The 18,099-nt window shown below is 36.5% G+C and overlaps 1 protein-coding gene across 1 annotated transcript in view; it reads left to right on the top strand.

Annotated features, from left to right (window-relative positions):
• LOC121375773 (gamma-aminobutyric acid receptor subunit beta-like) overlaps window positions 1-3,271 on the top strand; it is a 93,941-nt gene extending 90,670 nt beyond the window's left edge. Inside the window, exon 9 of the mRNA XM_041503400.1 lies at window positions 2,624-3,271. Coding sequence (XP_041359334.1) covers window positions 2,624-3,022 — 399 coding nt within the window. The 3' untranslated portion in view covers window positions 3,023-3,271. The remainder of the gene's footprint in view (window positions 1-2,623) is intronic.
• The last annotated feature ends 14,828 nt before the right edge of the window (window positions 3,272-18,099 follow it).

The following is an 18,099-nucleotide window of genomic DNA, read 5'->3' as shown; positions in this document are numbered from 1 at the left end:
TAAAAGCTTTTTTTAATTTGTTTAACGACACCACTAGAGCACACTGATTTATTAATCATCGGTTATTGGATGTCAAACATTTGGCAATTTTGATATATAATCTTAGAGAGGAAACCCGCTACATGTTTCCATTAGTAGCAAGGGATCTTTTATATGCAGCATCCCACAGAGAGGATAGAACATACCACGGCTTTTGATATACTACTGGCTGGAACGAGAGCTATTATATAAAGGTCATTTTGTCAAATAGTGGAACATAAAATGTAGGTTTGTTTTATCCAGTGTAATGTATTTACGTGTCATGTCGTGTGTAGGTAGAAAAATAGAATAATTTACTTAACAGTGCTACAAAAGCTAGAAACAGAAATCAATACGCTCGGAATTGGATTCATTCTAATCTGTCTTAACATATTTGTAAGCCAATGTATTTCTGAATAGTTCGTACATTCAATGTAGTTTCGCTAAAGGAAAGCGTAAATAATAAGAAAGTATGCCATCAGTGAGAGTGTTGGAATATGTTGTGGCTAAACCTTGTCATTGGAGTAAAACAGAATGAGTACCCATCCTGGTTTCATGTGAAATATTTACAATTTAGTTTTCAAGAAATCATACATAATAATCAGCAATTAAAGCCGGCAACGATAACAAAACATTGATATCATAGGGTATGATAAGAGTCTTGTGACGGTACATGCTCTTAATTTTGTTTTCGCCTGTGGCGATATTAATTGTTTTAGAAGGCCGTGTGCAGTTCCAAATTGCACTTAGCCACGTGGGCAACTTGTTACGTAATACTTCTGCGCGACGGTCCTCGAGCGGTCGTCTAATACACACCCAGAGCAGATGTGGAGGCCATGTGGCTAGTAGTTACGTAATATCTCCGGTAGTGCTGTTTATGGCCAGGGGATTGCTCGCGGAATGGCCACAGCCAGACTGACGATCAGAGAGAAATATACCGACTCTGGGAGAGGTGGAATATCAGATGATAAGATTCGGTGCCGCCATTTAACCCCAGGCGATATTTCGATTTATAATAAATAGCTAGTGTTTTAGAGTTATTAGAAAGAACCAAAAAGGAAGGCTTCCCGGGAACGTTGTCCGTTTGGACTTTGGTAAATATTTTATTTCTGCTCTGTTGTATAACCTTGATGTGATTGATGTGACTTTAAATATTTTAATACTGTAGTATACCAATATTCTTTAGACAGTGTCTTCGGTCATCTGACGAAGTAAATCGTAGACTTTTTGTTCTAAATTTATACGAGTATTTGGTAATATAAAGCTTAGCCAGTCATCCTAGAAGACCTAGGTAAACTGTAGGTTATTGTCTTTATTGTGATAGGTACCAGCATTAATTCTGTGTTACAAGGTTACTGAGTGAGTAGTTAGGGTTAATTAAAAATTAACCAGTTAGGAATAGAGCTGTAATTCCTTTATTAATTAAGTTCCGCTGGAAGCGTTTCTCAATTATCACACGTGTGGGTGTTGTGTCACGGTGAAGTGATTAGCATATTGTGTAAACTAGACACCTAGAGATTAACTAATTAAGTGATCAGTTCTGGGTTGTTATTATTGTTGTTATTAATTAACTACTGCGGCTGTACATTTGTCAGCGTAGGTTAATACAGATTCCAAAGTGTATTGTGTTTTTGTTGTGTTTTCTAGTGAACTAAACGTGCTATATTATATATACTTATATAAGATCGTATCTCTGATCATACCTAGAGACGAGCTAACGCGGGTATATACTGCCTGTTACAGAGAGATCTAATAGATATACAGTTAGGAGAGATATTTGGATAATCGTGTTTTATTCAGTTACGGGTATTATAGAATCCCCGTGACAAGTCTACATAATTAAACGCTGAAATTAAAGCATGGGCGAGGTCGCTCCATAAACTTACATGATGGCTAAATAATTTAATTTATTTTAATTTATTTTATTGATATTAGTAGTTCTCTGAAGAATACAATAATAAAAACACATCATTTGTTTGTGTTTTTTGTGGGGGGTTTCAAAATGAACGCAATCATTTGTTAAACATACATAATGACTAAATAATCTAATATAATATAATGTTATTACATTAAGAATACAATTGTAAAAGCACCACAATTGTTTTTAGAATGGAAGTGGTCGCGTTTTAAACTTATATAGTGGCAAAATAATCTAATGTGATTTAATATTATTACATTAAAAATACAGTTCTAAAAACACCCCAGTTGTTTTTAGAATGGAAGTGATCGCGTTTTAAACTTATATGGTGGCTGAATAATCTAATGTAATTTAATATTACATTAAGAATAAAATTGTAAAAACACCCCAGTTGTTTTTAGAATGGAAGTGGGCGCATTTTAAATTTACATGGTGGCTAAATAATGTATTTAATTTAATTTATATTATAGCTTTGGTTAACTTAATTAACAACTATAGTAGTTATCTGAAGAGAACAATTATGGAAAAAATACACCATTTGTTTTGCTTTCAGAATGGACGCGATCGCTCGCTTGGTAAACTTGCTCGGTGGCTAAATAATTTAAAACAAATTTTAATTTAATTTAATTTAATTTAATTTTATTTAATTTAATTTTAAAACCACACAATTTGCTTTCATCTTTTCAGAATAACTACGATTCTATGGAAATGAAAGGTGTGCACATGTCCCCGGTGCTGGGAATCCGGAATAACCAGAGTTTTAACCCGGATATCGAATCGGGACAAGGCGAGACCTCCAATCTACACTCGCCGCCATCTTTACCGAGGACATACGTGTCGCATGGTTACCTACCCCACACCATGATACGCAGGAGAAACAGTGCAAGCCAGCCAAAACGAAAACGACTCTTTTCAAACTTTAAGCAAAAGGCTAAAACCATAAGGGTTAGGTTTCCACGAGTGCAGGACGTGAACACGATTGATAAATATTCTCGACTCTTGTTCCCTCTCTTGTTCCTTCTCTTCAACGCCACCTACTGGGTTGTGTACTTACTAGCCCCATACCATGAATCGCAGAAGAATTAGTGGCAGCCAGTGAAAAACGAAAACGACTCTTTTCATTCAAAGTTTGAGCAGAAAAAAAAAGAAAAAGAAGAGCTAAAACCATAAAGGTTAGGTTTCCTCGAATGCAGGACGTCAACAAGATTGATAGATATTCTCTACTCTTGGTCCCCCGCTTGTTTCGTCTCGTCTGTGTATTGTTTTGGCTGGAAATTTGTGAAGCATTCGTTTTTTTGGTGTGTCAAAGAAAACAAATTCCTCGCCGGATCTCGAAGGCAATTCTGCATATAACAAGGAGCTTGGTGATGAAGTGATGACACAAGCAACGCTAGCTGTATCATGTCTGTATATTCATCGCAACATTGATAAGAAACCCGCTGCTGTCTAATGTAGGTCATCCATGTATCACAGATTGTACATACAGACTGATTATCATCCCAGTCATGTTGAGAATGCCGTATTATTATTGTTTTTCTTACAAATCATCCCGTTTCTTAACAACAAAACCATTAGCATTTTCAGAAGGAAGATTTGACTATATCATCACTGCTTCCTGAAAGGCGACGGCACGTGATACGAGTGTCTCGCCTTTAGACAAAGACTGCATTTTCTCCACCGAGAGAACTACTACTTTCCAGGACAATACATCCTAGATGCTTATTTCACCTGTTGAAGGATTGTCACTCCCAAGACTTGTCAGCCTAATATAAACATGCGCGAAACAGAGGTCATTGGAAATTTTAATCAGCTGTGGTGATATGCACTCATCATGAATAGAACCACCGTCCAAACAGTGATGAGGTAAGGTGTCCGCGAAAGATGAGCGTATTCTCCCCCATGATTGGCACCCGCCATGAGCACAGCCAACAGTTTTCAAGGCTATTCTAGTGAAAGTCTAGGTGCAAGTGGAAACAACATCAATTGTGTGTCTGGATGTGTTATTATACATGGAAACCAAACGCAGAATATGACTCAGTATTTTATAGGATAATTGACAAACAGAGAGCTGTCAAAAATCCCCGCCTATATTTGAATGAGACTGCAATGATATTTTACCATACCCAAAAAAAAATTCGACATTGAATTTCCTGCAGTTTACGAGTGTTCGGTAAGGGATATAACCTTACAAGTGGTGATAAAATGATCATAGTAACACGATATGGAAGCAGTTCAACATACTACTGATGGTCAGACACCTTGTTCTGGCTATCAGACTGGATTAACGGATAGTGGTGGTATTTCACTAAAAGAGTTCTTTGTGAGCAAGACAGAATGGCAACAAAACATGACATCGCTTGAGTTTGTTCACCCAACATATTATGTACGATATATTCATAAACATAATATACTTAAATCTAATATTGTCATCAATTGAAATGTAAATGTAAATCATAGTAACAATTTGTTTTGTACAAAAGTATATATATATATATTGAGTAGATACCATTCTGTTTAGTCATCAAGACATTGTGTGCAACTACATTAGTGTGACATATACGACTACACTACGATTGTATGTATATATACTTGGCATGTACAGTTCTTCATTGTCCTTGTATAAAATAATTATGTAGGAACATTCCATACAATGTTTTGAAACATCATCAGAATGTTTCAATAAAACGTGTATATAGTTGCGTTGTATGACATCGATATTTCAATTCACTTTTTCATAAACGAGTGTCAATAAATACAAAATACGTTCTAATTCTCTGGTGTACAGCGAATTTAACAGTGTTAAATATTAATATCATTTACATTTGATTTACAAACCTACTATAAATCATTGTGTGCTGTATTCTATCTATATATATGACAATTAGAAGATAAGCACTGAATGATACATTTCAAACGTCAGTATTCGTTATATATGGTTCGAGAGTTTCTGTAGTAAAAAGTAAGTATACAGGTACATGTATATGCATGTGAAACACAAAGAAGTTCCACTGATGTTCTCAAAGTATATTATATATGAGTTATCTAACCCATTAGCTTAAATGCTTATTTCGTTCATAAATATGTCTAAGTAAAGCCGCTAATCCTAGCTATAAGGCATTGTACAATTGTTTTTCCTTACATATCATTTTTAACATTTTGCTTAGCTTACAATTTCTTGGAAATCCATCGTGTTTATGAATACGCTGGTGTTTATGGTAACTCCAAATTAATGTTATGTGAAAATAACAAAAACAAAAAAACAACAACAACAACAACAATAGTATATACGTCGGAAGTTAGGGTCAGCGGCTTAATGCTTATTTTGTTCAATCATATTTCTAATGGTCAATGTATACTAATGTAAGTAAAATATATCATATTACTTGGCATTTCAAATTTAGAAACTTTCTTGGGAATAATACACGAAAAAGTGCCTTTGAAAGTGCTTGTAATAGATATTCGTAATATGGGTAAATCGACATATCAATACCAGAATCAGAGACTGATTTGTCACCGCCGCCAATTTAAAACATGATTGATGTTTATAAAACAGATTTGTTTCAAAACGGAACGGCCATTTTAAGACTAATAGATATCAATTACGAGCGATTAATATCAAAGATGGTAACTGCACATAGTGACAGTAACCAAATCCTTATCCATAGTGTAAGGAAGTTATCCTGTTTATTGACATTGAATCCTATATATTACCGACATTGAATTCGACATTACTGACATTGAATCCCGTATTATATCTTTATATTTTATACTGGCATCACTACTAACAAAATTTTTTTAATTACATTTGGTCTACGATACCATGTGATCAATTTTTTTCAGTGAGTATATTTTAATATTCCTTTATAAAAACAAGTCTTTATATACAGGAATTTAAAATGCACAATTATGTTTATAGAATACAGCAATCTGCTGCTCAGCATATCTAATTTGTAAAGTAGTCCATTGATTATGTCCCAGGATATCAGTAATACCGAGTCGGCAGTAATCTGAAAATGTACACCCGCACACACCAGTCGACTCTACAGTCTAATCGTGGCAAAACTGGAGATTAGACGCGACAGTCGCGTCTTTGGCCTACAAACACTTTCAGATTAACGCCTACGCGACTGTCGAGTTGCGTTAATCGGCAAGTGTGTCCCAAGCATAAAATTGTTAATGTGCTTTGATTCAACGTTCAATGTGTTTTGCGAATTAACACCCAGACACATACACATTTCAAATTCCAAGTACTCTCCTGACAGCTTCATTACTTAAAGAACTCTGTGGTTACGTAGAAAGTAATAAAGTATATAATATATATCCATTACATGCGGGTTTTTATAATCCAATGATCACAGGTATTTACGTACATGTATATGCGTGTGAAACGTATGTGTATGAATGGCTTGTATATCTTGTATATATTTGGATACACTAACGAATGCATGTATTATAGTTTCTTCTGTTCTACATTATTGTTTAATGCTTCATCTTTGTTATTAGGACTACACATATTTTAATTCCTCATCAAGTTTGACTGATTCAGATGTTATCACATATATATGACATGTTCTAGGCACTTGTTTAATGTTTTGAAAAATTAGCAGATACTACAGATGCCATGGTATGTTGTGTCAGGTCAGATCAGGTCACAGAGAGACAGAGAGAGAGAGAGAGAGAGAGAGAGAGAGAGAGAGAGAGAGAGAGAGAGAGAGAGAGAGAGAGAGAGGGGGGAGGGAGAGAGAGGGGGGAGAGTGGGAGAGAGAGGGAGGGAGAGAGGGAGGAGAGAGGGGGTGGAGGGAGAGAGAGGAGGGAGAGAGAGGAGGGAGGGAGGGAGGGAGAGGAGGGAGGGAGTTAGAGAGGGAGAGAGAGAGAGAGAGAGAGAGAGAGAGAGAGAGAGAGAGAGAGAAACACACACACACACACACACACACACACACACACACTAGTTCTGTATCTACTATATCTGCAAAGTGATCGCACTGTGTCTACCAGCAATGTAATCCAATCCATCTTCACAGTGTATTAAAACGAAACATTCCAAGGTTTTCGTAATTAATCATATTTTGCCCATACATCGATCATATTTCTATTATTCCATCACATGTCATAACATATCACGATTTTGCCACATTATGTATATGATGTGCATTGTCTCGTGGAGGGGGTTTGCTGATATGGAAAGGTAATGCTTGGATGATTGTAATATTGGTCAGTAGATCAATAACTAAATGCATTTTATTATCATGAAACAGTTAATGCTATCACATCCATACCATGGCAGAAATCATGAACTGTCATTATAATATTCATGATTACAAGCTACTCATGAAAGCTAAAAGTCGTATTACGACAGACAGACAGACAGACAGACAGACAGACAAATTGTTTATTAAAGTCTCACCTCAGTTTTATAAAACATACATCAATAAAACAATAATATATAAAATAGCACTGAGCCACTCCATATGGAGTTACGAGAGACTATAAAGAATCGACATATAAAATATACAAATATTACGGGTAGAAATTAATTTTTCCTCGCCATAAACAAAATAGTATCTAGAAAAACTAGGCAACGGATACTCTTATTTCTAGTTGCTGTAATCGGTTTTACGTATTTTAACTATACTATTATTCCGACATGTCATGTTCATATTTCGCCACTTACTGTGTGTGTACATTATAACAGGTACATCGGATTCTATTGAATGGAAGTTCTCCATGTTAGGTGAATACATTTCATAGTTCTTTGTGTGGTCATTGATTGATCTCAGCAGTTTCATGTATAAAGTAATATGACATACTGTAATAAATGCATTTTATTTCAGAATGAAATGTGTTTTGTTTATTATAGTTTATATCATAAGAAAAAAAACCTCACACACACATACACACTCACGCATGCACACGCACGCATGCTTGCAGATACAGTAGGTTTTGTTACAGCGGGACGCAGCGAAGTGGTAAAGCGCTCACTTGATGCGCGGTCGGTTTAGGATCGATCCCCGTCGGTGGGCCCATTGGGCTATTTCTCATTCTAGCCAGTGCACCACGACTGGTATATCAAAGGCCGTGGTATGTGCTATCCTATCTGTGGGATAGTGCATATAACATATCCTTTGTATCGGGTTTCCTCTCTAAGACTATACGTCAAAATCAGCACATGTCTGACATCCAACAGCAATGTCTGAAGATGTGTTACAGAGGGCGTGGAACAAGGTACATTTGAAGCCATTCAATCCCCATCCCCCAACCCTCGCTAAACATAAAAAGAAAGAAACACGAACAGATAAATTGTTCACATTGATTAATTAATCATCGACTATTGGATGTATTTCTGACACATAATCGTTAGAGGAATTCCGTTACAGCAATTCTATTAACAGCAATGGGTAATTTTATATGCACTTTTCAACAGAGGAATATATCTGGGCGTAGGTAGTTTTAAACTTCCATCCGAGAACTGTTCAAGTACGTCTATCATAGACACAATATCTGAGCACTGGTTAGGTGAGGGGAAAACAATGGGTGTGCGGAGGGTGGAGCTGGATCCTAAAACGAAGCGCCCCATACAAACGATGATAATGTACTTTATTCATTACTAGAGTTAATGAAAAAACACACACAAAAACACAGAAGAAGTAAGAAAAAGAAGTAGGAAAAGAAAAAAGAACCATCTTCAATGTCTGAAGATGTGAAGATGTTTAGTGACAAGGCAATTCTCTAATTGCGTTAACCAGCGTGTGTATGATGTACGTGACCTGACTTCCTCTGATTATTTCTCCGTTAGTGGATGAAGACAATGAATCATGAACCGGGGGTATTTGAGATAATGCAATTACATACAGTTCAAATTATGAAGTCTCCCAAGGATTGTTTCAATCTAATTTACAAGTCGGCTGATGTCGTAAAAGGCGAGATGGTTATGCAACACAAACACCACAAACAAACATATAAATGACTTTTTTTCTTCTTCTTTCACTCTGATTTAGTTTTGTGGTTCTTTCTGGTAGGAGCGAAAAAGTAATTACGGAGTCCAATTTTCTGTAGATGCATTCGTTTTGCAGACAGATCCATAGCACAGTCGGTTTCAACCGGTCGACTGTTGACGATGTCTGGAATTATTTGTACAAGCACAGGTGTATCCACTCGTCCGTCTGTCCGTTCATCCATCCATTCTTTTATTCATCCATCGATCAAATCCATGCATGCATCCATTCATCCATCCATCCATCCATCCATCCATCCATCCACTCTGAGCCACCAGTTTAGTCTTCCCTTTTCAGGTATATTTACTAATGATCACATACATGCAATAGGAGGAGCTAGTCAAACACACTTATTGTAGCAAGTGATGTTTTTAAGGGTGGGGGTGGGGGTCTGGTCCTGATTCTCCGAAAACAAAATCATTTAAGAACGACAATTAGCTTGAGCAGACGCATATCGATCAACCCCCCCCCCCCCCCCCCACCACCACCACCACCACCACCACCACCACCGCCACCACCACCAGCACACGAGCCTACGAGCAGATTTTACACTCACCCGCCCCTGAACATATCTTAAAAGGCCAAATAATGAACTCTGGGGTGTGATATGATTTATTTACACACTATATATATCTTTCATATGGAAGGAAGGAAATGTTTTAATTAACGACGCACTCAACACATTTTATTTACGGTTATATGGCGTCGGACATATGGTTAAGGCCCACTAGATATTGAGACAGGAAACCCGCTGTCGCCATTTCATGGGCTACTCTTTTCCATTAGCAGCAAGGGATCTTTTATATGCATCATCCTACAGACAGGATAGTACATACCACGGCCTTTGTTACACCAGTTGTGACTGACATCGTTCATATGGATGCTACAAAACCAAACGGTTCAACTCATGTTCGTTTTTTTAGATGGTATATGAAAGAGTAGTTATGGCTGGATAAAATACAGAGACAAACCGACAGACAAATAAACAAAATCAAACAAAACACATTAGTACATTAATTTCAAAATAACCTAGTTGTACCACTGGTGCGTTTTATATGCTGTTCAGTATATTTTAGAAACTAAAACGAAGGTTCAACTACTATAGACATCAGAACTACTGAAAATACATTGAATATAGTAATGGCCCTCTAAGCAAGAACATTTGTATTTAACAATTATTTTTTGTGATTAAAAATATTGTTTTAGTACAGTACATCTTACAAAGGTGGTACACACAGGGAATGTTTCTTTAAAGAGACATTCCTGAGTTTGCTTTAATTTTTAAGATATTATCGACTAACAGATATCTTTTAACGATTGTAATTACATATCAAATATAGTTTTCTGCATAAAATAGTAGTGGCTTTATATTAAACGTGTTTCTGATCGTTCTAATATTTGTACTGGGTTAAATTTCATTTTATTTCCTAAAAAAACAAAAACAATTCGTTACGAAATAATTATTTAAAGACAAAATCCAGTTTGGGCTTCTTACAAATCTTAAGGCGACCAGAAACACATTGAATATACAGACACTGATATTCTAAACAAGAAAATAGATTTAATCTGTAAGTTTAATCGTAGAAATATTTTATAAGTCGGAAACATCTTACAATGCAGCAAACTCAGGAATGTCCCTTTAATAACAATTTATGAACGGGAACTACTGCCGGTGCGAAGGTGAACAATTTAGTTTAGACTGCTGTCAAGGTTGCGACGATCCTGTGCACAGTCACGAAATTGAAAAACCAATTTGAATGTAACTAAAATTGCGAAAAATGCTCCCGAGAAAGCTGTTCTAGAAAGATATATCATTTAGGCCAATTATTTGATAAGAAGATGTCACTGACACGCGACGCGGTTATCAGTCCTAATGAATTGAATTCCTTGATTTATGGCGGTAAGGTAATTGCCTAATAAAAAAAACGAATTACCGTACTAAATCTGTAACACGCTATTTTTTTATTTTTTTTTGCCTTTAGTGAAACAGGTTTATTCAACAGTTAGTTTGTGTGTTTTGTTTAACGACACCACTAGAACACATTGATTTATTAATCATCGGCTACTGGATGTCATGCATATGGTAATTTTGAACGATAGGAAACCCGCTATATTTTGTTCATTAGTAGCAAGGGATCTTTTATATGCACCATCGCATTGACAGGATAGCACATATTACGTGCTTTGATGTACCAGTCGTGGTGCACTGGTTGTAAAAAGAAATAGCTCAATGGACCAAAGGTATGTATCTTTAAGCGTGTATGTATGGGTAGCACAAATTGCTTGTTTTAAGCATTGACCTATCACCAACAGAAGTGTGTAAAAGGAAATTACTAAGGGAACAAAGAAAGAAAGAAATGTTTTATTTAACGACGCACTCAACACATTTTATTTACGATTATACGGCGTCAGACATATAGTTAAGGACCACACAGATTTTGAGAGGAAACCCGCTGTCGCCACTTCATGGGCTACTCTTTCCGATTAGCAGCAAGGGATCTTTTATTTGCGCTTCCCACAGGCAGGATAGCACAAACCATGGCCTTTGTTGAACCAGTTATGGATCACTGGTCGGTGCAAATGGTTTACACATACCCATTGAGCCTTGCTGGAGCACTCACTCAGGGTTTGGAGTCGGTATCTGGATTAAAAATCCCATACCTCGACTGGGATCCGAACCCAGTACCTACCAGCCTGTTGACCGATGGCCTAACAACGACGCCACCGAGGCCGGTTACTAAGCGAACAATTCCTGATTTTAATCAGAAGCAGAATGTCCGAGTTTCCATTATACAATACTAGAATACATTGCCATTTAAGATATATAAGATATAGATCTGTTGAATAAATGTCTCGCTCCAGCTAGTGCAATAGCCGATAATTATTAAATCAATGTGCTCTAGTATTGTCGTTAAACAACAAACAAACAAAAACTATTGATAAATTTATATAGTGCGTTATATGCATTTTCCTTTTGTGACAAGACGAGATAAAACTATCACACGAGTCTGTAACAAGGTAACCGAGATAACGCGGCATAGTATTAAGACGGCGACTGGTTATAAATATAACATAAATCGACTAAAAACACTGATATTCTACAAAGAATGCAATTTTCCACCTTTCCATTCATTTATGTTTCAAGATTCTGAAACGTTGTGTTATTATATACTTGAGGTTTTGTCATTCCTTGAATTCTAGTACAGGCTTTCGTGTGAGAATAGCCAACAAGGGCCGTGACCTTTCTAGGTCAATCAATCAAGCGTCAGTAGAAGGAAAGGAATTTTTTAAAAGATACCTCGACACAATGTCATTTTAAACTGCGGCTCTTTCGTCTCTTTAGCGTTTAACATGGTTATTTTAACATTTGGTTTAGAAAGTGACACAGAAAACATGCTGCCTCTACACATAGGTTACTCCTGAATAGCAACACGGACTCGTTTACATTTCCCCTTAAACAGGGAAACAAAAATAGCGATACTAGGTGGTGGTGTTGGCTGGGGTGGAACACATCCAACCGTGAATAGGTGTCGCGTCGGAAGCGGGGAGGGGAAGGTAAAGGGAACTGCCCCCACCCCACCACCGTCAAGTCTGAAGATAACACGTTTCCCGCTTCTTGCTAGAAGTCGATTTTAATATATCACTGGCCCCTCCAGTTGCAGACATCTTCCGATGTTTATGCAACGGATCCATAAGAGACGGTCGATGTCATTGATACATCGCATCGCAGGTGAGCGCTCTATCATTCAGCTATATCACTTCCCCTAAAACGGGAAAGAAGAAGCAAGCTCGACACGAAGACGCAAGAAATTGCAAGGCAAACCAGTGGCGGATCAAGAAAATCCTTCTTTTTTTTTTCTTTTTTTTGGGGGGTGGGGGCAATGACATGAGGCGGAATGCTTAGGGAACTTTGAGGGAGGTTTGGAGGGGGTTCGTAAAAAAAATAAAAATAAAAAAAAAAAAAATATATAATAAAATTATAACTGTCGCAAAATTTAGGGGGGCCCGGGCCCTTCCACCCACCCCCATAGATCCGCCTCTGCAAACAACTGTTTTTGACGACATATTGGAATAGTCTAGAAAATGATCTGGAGATGAAACCGCTCGTCCCCTTTCATCTGCCGTGGTATTTGTTTCACCACAGAAACTGACAATTACTAACATATCTTGCATTTGTGTAAGCATTTGTGTAAGCATTTGTGTAAGCATTTGTGTAAGCAGGGCGGGACATAACCTAATTGGTAAAGCACTCGCTTGATGCGCAGTCGGTCTGGGATCGATCAATGTCAATGGGCCCATTGGGCTATTTCTAGCTCCATCCAATGCACCACGACTGGTATATCAAAGGCCGTGGTATGTGCTTTCTGTGGAATGGTGCATATAAAAGATCCTTTGCTACTAATGGAAAAATGTAGTCTGTTTCCTCTCTAAGACTATATGTCGAAATTAACAAATGTTTGACATCCAATAGCCGATGATTAATAAATCAATGTGCTCTAGTGGTGTCGTTTAACAAAACAAACTTCTTTTTTTGTGCGTGTAAGCATGTAAATAGTTTTCCATAAATAAATGAAAGGATAAATGTGTAACGACACTTCGGTACAAAAAAGCTACTGAGTGTCAAACAAAAGTATATGATGATTCAATATCAATTAAACATTTTAAAATTATTAGTAAAAATAGTGTAGACATCCATGAAAGAGTCATATTTGTAAAATACACAATTAAGCATTTTAACATTAAATACCCCCTCCAATAAAATCTTCAAAAAGATAAAAATAAACACTATTGCCAGACCATGGAAACGATGTATTGAGCTGTGGAAAACAAACCAATATTGAACCGAATTCAGACATTAAAAGAACAAGATTCGAAAGTAAACAGCTGCAATAGAGAAACACGACATATCCAAAATAAAATCATCGAAAAGATAAAAGCATACGCTGTTGTCAGACCTTGTATCATAATGGAGCTGTGGTAAACAAACCAATATTGCACAAAACGAAAAACAGATTTAAAAACATTATCACAGATGCATATAGAACTTGTTTTTAACATTTCTAAGTGATACGAATATGTGCTGTATTCGCCACTTTCAAGGAAACCCATGAGAATGGTCCCACTCCTGCACCACGATGGGGAAATGGATGTTAACAGTTAAAGTAGTCTAATCTGTGTTTATTTTAACGTTCCATGAGGGTTTTTTCTTTCGTTTTCTTCTTCTTCTTCTTGTTTTAATCTATTGCATTACCTCAACGATTTTTTTTCTAACATCCGTATTTCCTAGTGAGTAAATTAATTTTGTAATAGAATTGTAAGGAAATATGTTGAGGAAACGAATTTCCTTACATCCCAATACAACACATTTTAAAACATTTCATGGCAATCTCGAATCCATAGAGCTTGGTCAGTTGCACTGTCAAATTCCTCACTAAAGGAGCAAGCACACCACGTGATAAATATGTGTGTTACATGGAGACCAATCTCAGTACAACGTATTTGCTCGTTATGTAATAGTAACTATTCTGATCTTTGTACACACGTCATGACTAGTTGTTCATACTTGACACTAATACTTTATTTGCCGTAAACATACAGTTCATAGGCATTACAAACATTAAAATATAATACACATATCATTAAAAGGGGAACACAATTTACACTGTATGGAAAGTGATGAAAATAAAGAGAATGTATATACTCACTTATATATTATCATGTCTCTGCGTGGTTGCCCCTAGTAAATATATACTGATGGAAAGAAATAAAGGATCACACAGATAGCAACAAGAAATAATGACTGCTTCAAAAATCAATTCATATTGTCAGAAGTTGACTGGGAACATATAGGCAGCACATTCAACACTACAGACATTCAATCCCACATTACAACTTGGTATAAACTACAAACATTACTACGCTAGTTGTGAATTACATATATTTACACAGTGTTATTAGCTACTTTACATTATTAATGGACAATAGCTGTATTAATTTAAACGAGGATGGTCTGGTGTAATAAAATGGTTTAATGTACCTGGATCTGATAGTATTGTAGAAAGGACCGACCAAACTAAAATGATACTCATCTTAAAGTGCATTCATATTACAAAGTTTACATACTCTATCCTTTCTCTCAGTATTGTTGTATCTTCCAGTTTCTATTGCAAGACTATATGCGCAGATACCGACCTCGGTGGCGTCGTGGTTAGGCCATCGGTCTACAGGCTGGTAGGTACTGGGCTCGGATCCCAGTCGAGGCATGGGATTTTTAATCCAGATACCGACTCCAAACCCTGAGTGAGTGCTCCGCAAGGGTCAATGGGTAGGTGTAAACCACTTACACCGCCCAGTGATCTATACCTGGTTCAACAAAGGCCATGGTTTGTGCTATCCTGCCTGTGGGAAGCGCAAATAAAAGATCCCTAGCAGCTAATCGGAAAGAGTAGCCTATGTAGTGGCGACAGCGGGTTTCCTTTCAAAATCTGTGTGGTCCTTAACCATATGTATGAGCCATATAACCCTAAATAAAATGTTTTGAGTGCGTCGTTAAATAAAACATTTCTTTCTATATGCGCAGATAGTCTGTACTTACATAATATTTCTATGTAATTTGATAACAACCAGATATTCATTCATTCATTTTATTTACTAAAGCAAGTTGAGTAAATACTGGCCATGTCATTTGCTTGAAGGAATATAATTATATTTATATTATTTTTATTCATACCTGAGTCACTGGTTATAATTCATCACAGTGATTAATAACACCGTTTAATCAAATAATTACACGTGTTATATTGAGGATAATAAACGAGCTACCATTTATTATCAAGTTTATGTCCACGGTGAAAGATTTATTGCCTTAGTGGCCAAACATAATTGAGAAAATATTAGAAAATCAATATTGTGTCGTTTAATTGGATATATGTAACCAATGACTGCGGCGATATGACATGCAGAAGTTCGCGACTGTGAAACTTCATGTCACGCACCCAAGGTTGATATTCAGTGCAAGAATGACGTCGCGTTAAAGTTAGTTCATTTGTTTTGTTTAACTACACCACTAAAGCACATTGATTTATTAATCATCGGCTATCGGATGTCAAACATTTGGTAATTTTGACATATAGTCTTAGAGAGGATGAAAGGAAATGTTTTATTTAACACATTTTATGTAGTTAGTTATATGGCGTCGGAGTCTAAAAGAGGAAACCCGCTACATTTTTCCATTTAGTAGCAAAGGATCTTTTATATGCACCAGACTACAGACAGGATAGCACATACCACTGCCTTTGATATACCAGTCGTTGTGCACTGGCTGGAATGAAAAATAACACAATGGGCCAACCGACGGGGATCGATCCCAGACCGACCGCGCATCAAGCGAACGCTTTACCACTCGTGTTAAAGTGACAGACTCTAGTTTTTAAACATTACGACGTATTGTTCACTATTAGAACCGTGGGGGTTTTTTCTAATTGAAATCAGACAATTTTTGTATTTTATTGTTTAGATTATCCACTTCCGTGCATCAAAAATCGTTTTAGTCATCCTGACATTTGTAATGTAACAAAATGCATTTTTAAAATATAATTCTAACAAGGCAGGTACCTCTCAGCAGAAGAAACGATATATAGACGAGAAGTTGTCGATTTTTAGAGGGTTTTTCCCCGTTTCAGGGTCAAAGACTCTCATTTCACTCTATTGTAACTTTATCCAGATATGTTACAGGTTTGCTCATTAACCAAACTTAATGTCTATTGTCTCGGGTTAAAACTAGGGTCTGAGACTTTAATGAAATGCTATAATATGCCCCACCACCACCACAAAAAACAACAAAAACAAACAAAACACAACAACAACAAACAAACAATTAAGCAATTTGTGATCGATATGAAATATTTAAAATTGTAATACCAGAAGATAGACGTTAGTTCTCGTTCAATTTATATTATTGACATTTTCGAGTGTTTGGCACAGTCACGTGTGTATGATATATAGTTGAAAAGATTATTTAAAAACAACAAACAAACAAACAAACCTGAAGTCGCTTAATTTTTTGTGACGAGTATACATATTCCAAATCATTTTTATGTTTAGATCACATACACATTATTAGAAATGTTAATAGGTATCGATCCTCTAATACCCGTGGTTAGCAATTGTCAGTTTCTTGCTTGAAATAATAAAAACAAAATCCACATCCGCTCCTGTGAAATTAATTTTTGAGTATATCATCTCTTACTAATTCTTCCAATACCCCCAAACGTTACAAATCGTATCTGGTAACGAGTAAATGTTAAAGTTCTTGATGAGTTCAAGCAATGATAATTGTAGTTATTTTTTTAAAATCAGCTTTGATCATTAAATATTTTGGTGGGAGACAAACGATCACACACACACACACAAACTTACCTTCAGTAGGCAAGCTATAACAAACTGTACGTACAGAAATTATATGTATATTCTAAGTAAGGTACTTTCAACTAGATATACCGTGTGAATTTTTTATAGGGCTATGTACCTTTAGTGGAATTTAACTGAATGTATATAGATCTATAGTAACCGGGGTAAAATTCACAAAACATCGTTACGTTCACGGTTAGTATTGGTACATTTACAAGTATTTGTTATCTGTTTCATGCAGAAAATTGCAACCTGTACAAATAATACAGTTCAAAAATATACATAAGTCATTTTCTTTTGTCATTACCGTGACCTATCTTCCATAATGACGTAATGCATAGAATCATTAAACGTACGACTATATACTTGTAAATATTTGAACGTACAACTGCTAATCGTAACAATAAACTTACGATATTTTGTGAATTTGGCTCCAGAGGTTTGTTTTGTTTAACTACACCATTGGAGCACATTGTTTAATTAATCATCGGCTATTGGATGTCAAACATTTGGCAGTTCTGATGCTTAGTCATCAGAGACAACCCGCTACATTTTTCTATGTGCACTTTCCCACAGACAGGAAAGCACATACCACGGCCTTTGTCCACTTGTGGTGCACTGGTTGAAACGAGAAAAAAAAATCAGCTGAATGGATCCACCAAGGTGGCTCGATCCTGCGACGCAAACACCTCAAGTGAGCACTCAACCGACTGAGCTAAATCCCGTGCACAATGGCTCCAGAGTTGTTGAATTTATATACGT

The sequence above is a fragment of the Gigantopelta aegis genome, chromosome 6 (assembly GCF_016097555.1).
Source record: "Gigantopelta aegis isolate Gae_Host chromosome 6, Gae_host_genome, whole genome shotgun sequence".
Lineage (NCBI taxonomy): Eukaryota > Metazoa > Mollusca > Gastropoda > Neomphalida > Peltospiridae > Gigantopelta > Gigantopelta aegis.
Note: the sequence above shows the minus strand (reverse complement) of the source record. Positions and strands in the feature narration are given on the sequence as shown.